This window comes from Camelina sativa, chromosome 16 (assembly GCF_030686135.1).
Source record: "Camelina sativa cultivar CO46 ecotype springtype chromosome 16, ASM3068613v1".
Lineage (NCBI taxonomy): Eukaryota > Viridiplantae > Streptophyta > Magnoliopsida > Brassicales > Brassicaceae > Camelina > Camelina sativa.
Genome location: NC_141895.1, coordinates 17,960,715 through 17,974,302, shown reverse-complemented (window position 1 = coordinate 17,974,302; position 13,588 = coordinate 17,960,715). Strand labels below are relative to the sequence as shown.

The following is a 13,588-nucleotide window of genomic DNA, read 5'->3' as shown; positions in this document are numbered from 1 at the left end:
CTGCGGGCAAATACTATAGGCATGATGGGTTCCTTTTCTATGACAATCGTTTTTGTGTGCCTATTTGTTTTCTTCGAGAATTACTTGTTAGGGAAGCGCATGGAGGAGGATTGATGGCTCATTTTGGAATAGCAAAAACGCTTAAGGTGATGCAAGATCATTTTCATTGGCCGAACATGAAGAGAGACGTCGAAAGGATATGTGGAAGGTGTGTCACTTGCAAACAATCTAAGTCAAAGGTACTACCCAACGGTTTGTACACTCCCTTGCCCATTCCTACTCAGCCTTGGCATGATGTTTTTATGGATTTTGTGCTTGGTTTGCTTAGAACTAGGACTGGTAAAGATTCAGTTTTTGTGGTTATTGATCGATTTTCAAAAATTGTGCATTTCATACCTTGTCACAAAACTGATAATGCTTTGCATGTTGCTGAGTTGTTCTTCAAGGAAATTGTTCGTTTGCATGGAGTGCCTAAGTCAATTGTTTCTGATAGGGATACAAAGTTTTTAAGTTACTTCTGGAAAACACTTTGGTCTAAACTAGGGACTAAATTGCTATTCTCCACTACTTGTCATCTACAAACTGATGGTCAAACTGAAGTAGTTAATAGAACTTTGTCTACTCTCTTGCGAGCTTTGATCAAAAAGAACATAAAAACTTGGGAAGAATGTTTACCACATGTTGAGTTTGCATACAATCAATCAGTTCATTCTTCAACTAAGTTTTCTCCATTCCAAATTGTTTATGGCTTTAATCCTTTATCTCCATTGGATCTAACCCCTTTACCTTTGAGTGAAAGAGATAGCTTGAATGGGAAAAAGAAAGCTGACCTTGTCAAACAGATCCATGAGAAAGCTAGAATAAACATTGAGGAGAAGACAAAGCAGTATGCTAAACAAGCTAACAAAGGAAGGTGCAAGATGGTATTCAAACCAGGAGACCAAGTGTGGGTTCACTTGAGAAAAGAACGGTTTCCCGCTGAAAGGAAGTCAAAACTGATGCCTAGAATCGATGGAGCCTTTGAGATCACAAGAAAGATTAATGACAATGCTTACCAACTTGATCTTCAAGGTAAGTACAATGTGAGTTCAAGCTTTGATGTTTCTGATTTAGTTCCTTTTGTGGCAAATGATATAGATTTGAGGTCAAATCCTTTTCAAGAGGAGGGGGATGATGTGATCATGGATGGAGCTAAGGAGGATGAGCTTGTAGCTGAGCTTGAACCTGAGGAATATGTAGCTGAGCCTTAACCAGAGGAGCTTGTTGCAGAAGAACCATTGTTTGTACCTGAAGGACCAATGACTAGAGCAAAAGCTAAGCAGCTAAGAAATGCACTAAATGGGCTTATTCAAGAGCTTATGGCCAAAGAGAACATGGGAAAACCTTTTGGGGATGAAACCTATCAAGTCCAGCCCACTTTGAGCCTAATTCAAGTCCAAGAAAGCCCAGAATAATCACTTTATTTTGTGGTCCAAGAAGAGTGACGAAAATAAGTTCAAGAGTCACATTGGGAAGGGATACATGCACCAAGAGCATGCACCAAGAGTTGAATCTTCATTCAACTATCTATCTTTAATGTTTTTAGTCTTCAAGAATAATAAGTACTTGGCTTTGTTACCAAGTTTTCTTTCCTATATAAACTCATCTAAGATCAATGAAATAATAATCCAACTTTTTTTATAAAACCTTTTCTTTTTTAGAGTGATTCTCTTCTGTTCTTTGTAAACAAAACCGATTGCTTGGTGTGATTCCAACAATCAAAACCGACTACTTGGTGTGATTCCAATAGTCAAAACCCCGATTTTCTTGGTGCGAGGCTGAGAGATCCGATCTTTTTGGTGTGAGACTGAAAGATCAAACCGGTATATCAAGAGTCTTTCCGCAACTCTTGTGCAACCATTCATTCCACCATCCTTATTTTTGAGGCTTCATCGTCTTTAGAATAAAAGTGTCTCTATCAACCAACTCGAAGGTGACGAATTCTTGGGAGGATCATATCAGGTCTGAAAATACAGAAACGGAGAAGGGACTGGATTAGGGTAATCTGTTGAATTTCAATCTATAATTAGCTCTAATTCGTTGGCTGTTAATTTATAGATAAGCATTCTGAGACTCTGTATCCTTTTTTTTTCTTTTTTCTTTTTATCTCAGTAAACATTGCTCGTCTTCGATTTTGATTCTTATTAATCGTGAAAGTGGAAAACAATCTTCTTTAACAACGGCCATGGAAAACAATCACGGCGATGGCGATTTTCTGAATTTTGGTGAAAACGAGAGGGAACCCAGAGTCCCACATTGGAGGTTGTGTGCGAAGATGTTGGCGAGGGAGGAGGAGGGTGAAGCCGATGGGGCTAAATTGGAATTCCTATGGACCTCTGAGATTGGGTTGCATCAGTTAGTTCAAGGAGAAAGTAGCAATGATGCGGCTGTTGCTGCTAAGGATAGTACGATGGAGGAAGCTGATCATGATTCGCATCACAAGCGTGCCAAAGTGTACTCTGGGCTTCTGTGAGTTCTCTTTCTAACTCCTTTTTCTTGGCTTCGTTTTCCTTTGAAAGAAAACCTTCTAAAAAGTGGAACTTGATATAAAATTTTCTTTTTCATTGAAATTGTGCATAGGTATGACCTTAACATCTTTATAATTTTGAAACCAATTTCGTAAAACTCTACTCCAATATTCTTGTAGCGAATTTGCAGCTGCTTCTGGTTTTATCTTGATTGTAGACTAACTCTCTGTTTTGTTCATTTTTATTATGATTTAGCATCGAGTTATTGGTGTTTTTGTTTTAAAACTTATCAGTGACGCTTGTCAATGAGTACAGGTCGGTTCCCAGGATATCTTAAGATGCTGGGACCGGTTCGTCGGTGGAGAACTATTAGTTTTGGCGACTAAGAATCTATTAGTTTGGGTGAAAATTTGTTTCTCCACTTTTTTTTTCGTTTTTTAAGTCTCCTATTATGTTTGCTTAGTGACGAGTTTGTCTAATTTTTGGTTTTAACAAGAAGAGCCAAGAATTAGTATACATGGAAAGGTTTTGCCCGCAGCTTTGAAGGAGAGACAAGTGAGGTTTTTTTTTCGTTTCTCTTTTAATCTGTTCTTCTAAATTCCGTGATCCTAATGGAAGATATAAGACACTCTGAATTCTGTGGTTTTTGTTAGTTGCTCTAAGAAGTTGGTATCGATAATGTTTGGTCTCACTTCACTTCTTCTGATTCTTGGATGCCTTCTTTTTTTTTATTTGCAGTTTTTTGCATATTGCACTTGATGAGCTAGGGTAATTGATTTCTGGAGGAGAAGTATATGGGCTACACTTTTCTAACTCGGGTCATACATTAATATTGTTGGCTGGGCTCCAAGAAGTTGGAAACACAATGGTCTGCGCTAAAAGCATGGTAACCTCTCAAAAGTAGTTGCTGTATTTGTCAGCATGGCCGGTGTGGTCATGACGACGCTCGGGAAAACTTGGGATGCTAATGATTCATTTGATTACATGAGTTGGCCAACTTCATCAACCATATTTTTTTAACGTACGGTTGATATTTGTGTTTAGCAACTGGCAACGGTCCCTTATGGGAGATCTCTTTGGGCTTCTCTCTGCAGTCTTATGGACTCTTTACAGGTTAGAAGTTGTTCTTGTATATGATCTTTTAATAATTAAAAGATTTTGTGTGTTGGGGAGGATAACCTCGTGGCCACCCTTTTGTTATTGACAACACAATGCTTCTTAAGAAGTTTGCCGGTGAAGTGTGAACAGTCCAACACAATGCTTGCATACATTGGACTGTTCATATGTTTTGGATGATACACTTGCAACACAATAATATCTTCCATATTATTTTGTTTTGCAAGTGTATCATCCAAAACATAACATATGAGACAGGGAATTGTTTGTCTCTTGATCAAAAATTTGTGTTTTTTGGTTGTTTGTTTTCAGTGTGGCCATTGACAGAACTGGGGATTGAACCCAAGTTTACCATACCACACTCTGTAAAAGTTGATGAAGTTGTCTTAGCCAACGGTTTTGTTGGAAGTGTCCTTTCTGACTATTTTTGGTACGTTACAATGATTCTATGTTGTCAGCTTGATGATTACAAGTCTCTAGCATTTAGCGACAATTTTTCCAAAAACTTATCAACAGACAGGGACAACAGATATTCTCTTCTTTTTCTTCTTCTTCTTCTTCTTCTCATTGTTTTATATGGGATCTAAAATTTATTTGTGTAGTATATATATTTCAGTTTTATTTGAATATATAAAATTCTTGTATAATAATTAAGATTTGACATATGGAAATTATTATAATATGAATTTTATATTATCTCATCATATGAATCAAGAGTTTTTAAAATTTTATAAAAATGTAAATAAGTGATACATTAAGTTATAAAGAAAATAAAATAATTAAATTTTGGGTGTCACTTTTTAAAAAAAAATCAATAGTATGTAAATAGAAATACTATTAAAAACTGAAGACAAATAAAGAAATCAATTCTCGAGCTTTGTAGGCGCAATACGTCAGCATTTTTTTTGTTTTTGTGAGAAAACTTATACATATAAGGGATATGAACCAAACTTAAAAAAAAAAAGATATGAACCAAACTAGAGTAATCTCTCAAGTGTGATGGGAGGATAAACTCTCTTTCTGAAGCATACATAAACTAGAGTAAATCAGTTGCGTATTATCAAACAAAAATTCTCATATGTTTATCTTATTGCTCATGCATATACTATTTGATTCCTTTTCACAGTGATGATAGCAGTGTTTAAATTTTGGCGTGTGATAATAAAGGTTCCTTGTCTCTCAAGATTTACATATAAGAACACCAATGACAAATTAAACAATGTTTAAGATCAAAAACCCAATGTTTTACATTAAAGAAAACTAAATCATCTATAACTTTTAAAATAACTTTGACAATTAACATAATCCTTATAAACATAACATAACTACATAAGTATAATATTTAAATAATAACAAAAACCAAACTAAAATAAAAATATGTCAATTTACTTTGACATATGTGGACTTGTTATAAAAAAGAATAGGTAATTTACAAAAGGAAACAAAACAAATAATAACGTAACAACAACACAAAACTATATAAACTTAGATGATTTGTAAACTACAAAAAATACACCACAAGATAAAATTACACTAAAATCTCTCTCATAACAAGTAATAGGAGGAAAAAAAACATAGCATACAGTAGAGTTAACCCAAATGTACGATTAAATTTACCTGACTTAAATGTAAATAAGTTTTTTAACATCAAATGAATTTTAAAATGTATAGAATAATATCCCGCGGCATCGCGCGGGTCTAACCTAGTTATTTCTAAATCCTAAACCAATACCCCCTAAAGCTCAATAAGCCAAGAATCGCTTTTTCCGGAAGGTCATAATTATATATAGAAATTTAACATTTTAGAAAATAGAAGTTTCTTGTAAAAAATATTTACAATAGATTCTAGTATTTATTTTCCATTTAAAAATAAAAAATAAATGGGATATGAATATTTGCCTTCCTTTTTTTCTAATTTTCGTTTAAAAAACAAAAAAAATGAAAAGTGAAACAAATAAATAATCTGTAGAAATTTAATATTTTTAAAAACAGGGATATTTCTAGAAGAAATATTTGCAATATATTCAAGTATTTATCTTATATTACTTTTAAATTTTAAATGAGATATAAGATTTAGATTTCTGATTTTCTTTTTTTTTGTTAAACAAAATGAGAAATTTACAATTTATTTTATATTATTTATCCATCCAAAGCAATTTCAAATAAACAATAATTGTAAATTGTTTTTAAAAAAACTCTTCCTGGTCTTCCTTAATCTCTTTCTTTCTTCAAAAACCTCTGAGATATGAAGTCCTGAATTTAATTTATATTCCTTTTTTCTTCTTTCTATCAATTGAATAGAAAAAATGTCAGTCACAATTATTCTATTATTTTTTAAACAGAATTATAATTGAAATTCCATCTTCTTTCTATTTATTCAAGAGGGATAAATAATTTATTAGGAACAAAAATTATTTTATTATTATTCAAAAATACAGAATTATAATTTAAATTTATTTGTAAATAGAAAGAAATCCAATTTTTAGAAAATTACCATAAATTTTCCATGAATAGAATCTACCATAATTTTTCTGCAACTATAACATTAGAAAAAATAACATTAGCATCAATATTATTTTTAAAAATTAAGGATTCGGGTTAACAAAATTTAATACCTGAATTTCATTATATTCAGTTTTATAGATCTACAATTATGATCATCCATGAATTTACCTGAAACAAAAAGAAAAAAAGATTATGAGTTTATTTCAAATTACCAAAGAAGAAAATAAAATATAGAGAACAACAAAACATACATGTTTTAAAGATAGAGAAATTGCTTGATCTTGATTTCTAAACAACCACTACAAAAAGAGAGAATGGAAAATTAGATTCTCATGAATCATATAAAAGACCAAGATTATAATTCAAAATAAACTGGGCACACATATTATATTATTAAGTAAATAGAATCATAATTTATTAGGCACACATATTATATTATCTTAAAAAAAAAACAGAATTATAATTTTAAATCTACTTGTTAATAGAAAGAAATCCAAGTTTTTAGAAAATTACCATAAATTTTCCATGAATATAATCCACCATAGTTTTTCTGCAACTATAACATTAGAAAAAAAAACATTAGCATCAAATTTATTTTTTAAAATTAAGGATTCGGGTTAACAAAGATTAATACATGAATTTCATTATATTCAATTTTGTAGATCTACAATTATGATCATCCATGAATTTACCTGAAACTAAAAAAAAAGATTATGAGTTTATTTCAAATTGCCAAAGTATAAAACAAAATTTAGAGATCAACACAACATACATGTTTTAAAAGGTTGAGAAATTGCTTTGATCTTGATTGCCAAACAACCACTACAAAAAGAATAAAAAGAGGGAATGAAAAATTAGAAACTGATGAATCATATAAAAGATCAAAATTATAATGCAAAACAATAAATTTGAAACATGATAATAGTTTAGGGTTTTTTTCTTGTTTTTGAGTTATGGAGGATGGTTAGGGTATCTAGTATTTATAATAGTAAATGACCTATGATTTTAGGGTTTTGATTAAGACGGTGTATTCTTGACAGATTTTTTTTCATAGAAGCCCATTTAGATTTTTTGCCATTTTTTATATGAATTTTGACTTTTTAATTCATATATTTTTGTAATTAATTTTTTAATTTTTTTTAAAAATTATAATAAAGATAAAAATGTCCAGATTTGAATTTCATTAATGGCAAATTAGTAATCTTAAGTTTGAGAATGAATGTGGTGCATTTTAACAATCTAAATTGTCTGAAATTTTTTTAAAGGCAATTTTCATTAAAAGTAAGGGAGGTCAATTTTTGTGAGATTGGCTGTGAGCTCTTTTTCCACTACTCTTTTAATATATTAGATCATCTTTTACCACAGAGAAAAAAACTAAACCTTGAATATAACTATTATGTTAAAATTAAGAAATAAATGTCTTTTAAAAACTTAAAAATTATGGTGATCCTAATATTTTGTTTACCCCGCTTGTCTTTAAAATTATGGTAATCCTAATATTTCGTATCTGTTTTTGTGGTACATATGTGTATTTTTTTTTCCATTCACATCGAATTTCCAAAAATTAAAATCTAATATTTCAATTAGTAAATTCAAAATAAGAGAGACTTTTCATTAACATCAAAAATTTATAATATCAGTTTGATTATAAAACCATATTCCGCGTGACAGATGAATTAATTAAAATAGTTCCCATTATCCATCTTTGGCTTTTAATTTTGTTGTTTTTTTGGACCTTTTCAAGGACGCACGAGAGAAAGAGAATCTCAAACTTTAAACGGAAGCAAAGACATACAAAAAAAGCGGATGAGATGGCCCTTTCCGACCAAAACGTTTCGCGTCCACTCCTCTCTTCTACTCATTCTCCACGTGTCGTCTTGTTCGTGTACATAACTACATAACGCACCACTTTGACATAAAATATATCAATAATTATGAATACTAATAAATAAATAAATAATAGTGAAAACTATGGGACATAAAAAATTGTAATCTACATAAACTTTTCTTCTAATAAATTGATGTTTTAGTTTTTTTAATACAAATTAAAGAAAAGTAATTAAATCATTTTATTAACTTTTGTTAGTTTAATAATATTAATTTAATTTTTCTCCTCTCTCTATTGATTATAAATGAAAGATTGAAAGTAATACATAATACTGTTATACAAAATATGAATCTTTCTGGAACAGAAAAAAAAAATCATTCTATTAGGAACAGATCGATAGAATGTATTTTAGTGTATACACAAAATTTTATTATACTCCTAATTCCCATAATACAATAGGAATGTTTTTATTCATGTGAGATTTTGTTTTTTTTACTTTCTAGACAAAATTTATGTTTATCTGCTACTTTATAACCAGTATTTGTTTTCACTGGTTGAATTATTTTTTTGTTATGTATTAATTCATATTTTCTTAATCTTTTTGTTTTTAACTAAAAAAAACCTTATAAAAGGGAACTTGTAAAAAACTCTCTCTTTTCTCTCTCTAGTATATTTGAGAGAGAGAGGCTCTTATCTTTGATGAACTCCGGTATCGCCGTAAACATGGCTTATCCGTTGCCGTGTTCTCGTGATTCCATCTTGCAGTAAGCAGTTCTATTCTCGCTATCCGACATGTTTTGTCGGTTTTTGTGTCCGGATGAAGTTCGGTATCGCCGTAAACATGGCTTATCCGTTGTCGTGTTCTTCTCGTGATTCCATCTAGCTGTCCCGAGTGTTTCGGGTTTCTGCCCGGTATCTTCCAGCTTTACTAGTGGGGATAGCCGGTGTCTGTCCGGCAAATCTAGTTTCCATAAGAGGTTTGGCCGGTTCTTATCCTTGTTCGTCCTCGATCAGTTTTATACCGATTGGTTTCAGTCTTTTTGTGTGTTTTTAATAAATTCTATGGATTTGAGTTGGTAATTAGTTTTTAAGTGTGTTTGGCTTAAGGTTAATCTCTAGCTTGTGTCTTTAGAAACTTTGATTTGCAGAAAATGGATCAAGCGATTATGTCTCCAGTTAAAGGATTGAAAAATTCTCCGAAGCTTATTACGATATCTTTATGTCGCCTTTTTTTAGTTGAGCTCCTTTCAGATATATTTCGGTGGTAAACAAGGATTCTTCGCGCGTTGTTTCGGCGATGTTTCCCTCACCGGATTTGGTGCTCGTCGGCGATGAAAGTTGATCTCGGTTTCTCTTCCGATGACTCATCAACTCGTGTTGCGGTTGTATTCTCAAGTTGACACATGTATAAGATAGAGTCCAAAAGCTACAAACTCCCTTGGCTTTCGATGTAATGTCGGTGAGCACTTGTTGGGCTCATACGGGCTTGTCCTTATCCTGTAATACTCATGTTGTGGGCCTTTTGTTTAGACTCGGTTTATATGCCGTGTATCTTTAATAAAAAAAATCTTTCCAGTGAAAAAAAAAAGGGAACTCATGAAGTAATAATATAAGGTATTGAATCACATAATACATACACACACATCATTTTAAAAATTTAAGATAACAAGACAATAATAAAGAAATAAAGCTTTATTATCATATCCATGAATTATAATTATAAAAACAAATTGGCCAAACAAAAAAAAAGGAAAATGGACCACCTGTGTGTGAACCAGATTTGAAAAGGTTGAATAACAAAATCTGAGTGCTAAAACTTTATTACATTCTATTTGCTCTCATTATACACATATCTTATTATATAAAGTTTGATGTCAAAGTTACTCATTAACAAGATCATGAAACGTGTCAATTGTATCATTAAGAAGTTGACACATGTCAATTCTAAATATACTTAAATTTTAAAAAATAAAAATGTAAAAATTCAAAACATACCATAAAAAGTTTGTATATAAAAGTAATATAGAGAAAAGAAAACATAATTTTATTTAAAATCTTTTAAAGAGAAAAAGACTTTTGTAAACTTCCAAATGTAAAAAAAAACTATTAACAGTTTTAAAAATATATAAAGACAATTATAAGAAAATTATAAAATTTAAACAGCTTTAAAATTTTAAAAAGATCAATATAAGGAAATTATATATATATATCATAAAATTCGAAATTATCTTATATGTTAATTTTAAGTTTATTTATTTTAATTTTAAGTTGCTAATTTTACAAGAAAAAGGTGAGTATTTTTTATATAAGATAAAAAATGATTTTGAAAATATACAATTAATTACTGTATCTAAAAAAAAAGTAAATATTCACCTTTACATAAAAAAAAAGATGTTTGAAATAAAAAATAAAAAAGATGACAATTCAAATTAACTAAGAATATTAGGACCATAGTCCATAGACTTAACGAAATTTTACTATATGTTAAAATATGTATTAATTTATAGAATTTTTTTTTAGGTTTGGGTTCTCTATTTTACATTTAAGATATTATTTTTAGAGGGTAGGGTTTAATATTTGGGGTTTAGGGTTTAGAATTTTGTTATTTTATATATTAAAAAGGGGTATTTTATATATTAAAAAGGGGTATTTTTAATAATCCCCCTTACTTTTATTGTTAAATTTAAAATACTAACTAATATACATTTTTTTTCGTCAATAACTAATATAAATATTATCTTCTATGATGCTCATATTATTTTTGTTATTAAATTTTTTAACTCTAATCCATGAAAAAGTGAATTATGGTTTGACGATGAAATAGATGGTTAAATGTGATTACTAAACTGAATGTATAACGATGAAATTTATTTTAGATTAAAAAATTTTCAAATATTAATATGTCCCACTTTAAAAAAAATCATCTAAGAATATTAGTAATTTTTTAATGTTTGATTTTATAATTTCAACACATGTATTTTTGTAATGCATGTGTTAAAACATAAGATAATTCAAAAACTAAAAAGATAATTCAAAATACATTATTATTTATAGGAATGAATCTTCAGTTATTTGATGAGGATGTCTCTATATCTTTATATATATTTTTATTTTATAAATTTCACTCATTTAAAATTGATTATTACGAAATAACAAATATATCTTAAATAATGTTGATTCAGTTTTTTTGCGAATTATATTTTGTTTATTTTTATTTGTATTTTCAATTCTTACTATGATATAGATTTGATATGATGTATTAATTGTGTTTGATATATTTAGTTTTATGCATTAAGATTAAATGTGTAATTAAACTTAAAATATGGTTTATTATGATGGTATAGATATTTAAATGGTACTTCATGTCCTATAAGAGTTTTTGGGTAAAAGCACAAAGAGTAATAAACAATAAATATTATATCATTTATAAAACTTCAACCAATCGAAAAAATATACTGAATAGTTCAAATAATCATAAATTGTTATATTAATAAAAATTGTACATAGAAATTTGAGAAAATATTATAAAATAGAGATAAAAGCTTTTAAGCTATTATATAATGGAACTGAGAATATTAAAATGAAATATGAGAAGTTAATATTCAATATTAAAATGTTACAAAATAAAATATAAAAACATGTGTATACTACTTAAATATTTTCAATATTTTTTTTTTCATTTTACCAGCGTAATAACGCGGGCCTTATCTAGTATATATATATATATATATGTGTGTGCATATATATAGGTGGTTGCCAAGCTTACCCAACTCTCTCTTCAACTTGCAATAACATTAACTCTCGCAGGACAACGACAAGAGATTGACAAAGAGAGAAAAATTAAACAGAGTATTAACTCCGTTTTATTCATTAACCTAAAGAGTCGTAGAAACAGTATACAGAGTGAGGGAGAGAGAGAAATGGAGAGACAACCATGCTGTAATAAAGTAGGGTTGAAGAAAGGACCATGGACTGCAGAAGAAGACAGGAAGCTCATGAACTTCATCCTCACCAATGGACAATGTTGTTGGAGAGCTGTTCCCAAGCTTGCTGGTCTACTTAGGTGTGGTAAGAGTTGCAGACTTCGTTGGACGAATTATCTCAGACCAGACCATAAAAGAGGTCTTCTCTCTGATTACGAAGAGAAGATGGTCATTGATCGCCATTCCCAACTCGGCAACAGGTTAAAAAACTTCTTACTTGAGCTTCAAGTTTCGATATATGCTATGTTTCTGAGGTTTCGTTTTTTTTTTTTTTTGGTATGTGAAGGTGGTCAAAGATAGCTTCTCATTTGCCGGGAAGAACAGACAACGAAATCAAGAACCATTGGAACACTCACATCAAGAAGAAGTTAAGAAAAATGGGGATCGACCCTCTCACGCATAAACCACTCTCTATCGTCGAACAAGAGGACGAAAAACCCGTCAAGAAGTTGCAGAAAGTTCAAATGCCTTTACAAGAACCAGCCGAGAAGAATCTTGAGGAACCAAATAGTTATTGTCTAACCAAAGAAAGCAACAACACCAAGAACACGTCAAGACTTGAAGAGTCTTTAGATCATGATCAGTTCAATGCGATGAATCTTGAGTATGGTGTCGAAGATGTTCCTCTTGTTGATCCAGAGTCTTTAGAGCTTATCTGCAGCAGCTCAACAATGTCTTCATCCACGTCCACGCCTTCGAATTCTTCTAATGATTCGAGTTTCTTAAAGGATTTGCAGTTTCCGGATTTCGAGTGGTCCGATTATGGTAATAGTAATAATAATGATTATAATGATGGTGTGGACAACATTATAGAGAACAATATGATGAGCCTGTGGGATGTTGATGACTTTAGCAGTTGGGATTTGCTGCTTTCTTCCACTTTTTGGGTTGGTTTGAATTCATTTTAAAGTAAATGGTCTCTTTTGTTAAAAAAAATGGAAACTATGGGGGAGGGCAGAAAAACCTAAATATACCTTCTTTACTCTAATTTTTTTGGGGGAATTTGAAAGAACGTTGAGATAATTTTATAAGAAATAAAACAAAAACATTTATTTTGTAGCGACCAAAAGAGTTAGAGAATTGTCTGGGTCACTCTCTCTTTTTGCTTTGTATTTTGGGTTCCATACTTCCACGTAATTCAGGCTCACTATCACTTGAAAATATTAATAATACACTCGTTTTAGTTTCAGCAATATTAATACTACTCTTTTCAGCTTTGTGGCACTCGTTTGATCATTTTGAATAGGGCCTCTTCAGTTTATATGAACATGCATATTTTGCGATGTCTTTTTTTTTTTTTTTTTTTTTTTTTTGTCAAAGTATTTTGCTATGTCGAAAAAATTATATTAGGTTTACATGATTAGATTGAGGTGAGAAAGATGAGGTGTAAAGGTCTTGAAGATTACGGTGTCAACAAAGTTTGATTTTTTGGATTTATTATATTTCCACTTTTCATAAGTATAATATATTTTGGGTTTGTATATAAACTCTATATAATCTTTATATGTATTTTGATCATTGTACATATTAAAATTTTCCGTTTTTACAAACTTTCCGCACCTATATCCACATATGATATATGATATGTTTTTTTGACCCATGATTCTGTAATCACCTTGAACTTTGGTTTGGGAAAGTCTACTACTGAT

General features: G+C 30.4%; 1 protein-coding gene and 3 long non-coding RNA genes across 4 annotated transcripts; 3 read left to right on the top strand and 1 right to left on the bottom strand.

Moving 5' to 3' along the window:
• Positions 1–5,683: 5,683 nt before the first annotated feature.
• Positions 5,684–7,081, bottom strand: LOC147925685 (uncharacterized). The gene is made up of 7 exons (XR_015583505.1): positions 6,901–7,081; positions 6,763–6,820; positions 6,642–6,684; positions 6,380–6,427; positions 6,239–6,296; positions 6,118–6,160; positions 5,684–5,909 (listed from the first exon to the last, which is right to left on the bottom strand). It is a non-coding gene; the product is annotated as an uncharacterized LOC147925685 (long non-coding RNA).
• Positions 7,082–7,413: 332 nt separating this feature from the next.
• On the top strand, positions 7,414–8,195 carry LOC147925684 (uncharacterized). The gene is made up of 2 exons (XR_015583716.1): positions 7,414–7,615; positions 7,873–8,195. It is a non-coding gene; the product is annotated as an uncharacterized LOC147925684 (long non-coding RNA).
• Positions 8,196–8,565: 370 nt separating this feature from the next.
• On the top strand, positions 8,566–9,544 carry LOC104750570 (uncharacterized). The gene is made up of 2 exons (XR_761651.3): positions 8,566–8,933; positions 9,193–9,544. It is a non-coding gene; the product is annotated as an uncharacterized LOC104750570 (long non-coding RNA).
• A 2,177-nt stretch (positions 9,545–11,721) lies between these two features.
• On the top strand, positions 11,722–12,998 carry LOC104753669 (transcription factor MYB20-like). Its single transcript, XM_010475888.3, has 2 exons — positions 11,722–12,139; positions 12,226–12,998. Exons 1-2 carry the CDS (start codon positions 11,877–11,879, stop codon positions 12,845–12,847), a joined length of 885 nt encoding a protein of 294 aa, XP_010474190.2. The 5' UTR covers positions 11,722–11,876; the 3' UTR covers positions 12,848–12,998.
• Positions 12,999–13,588: the final 590 nt, after the last annotated feature.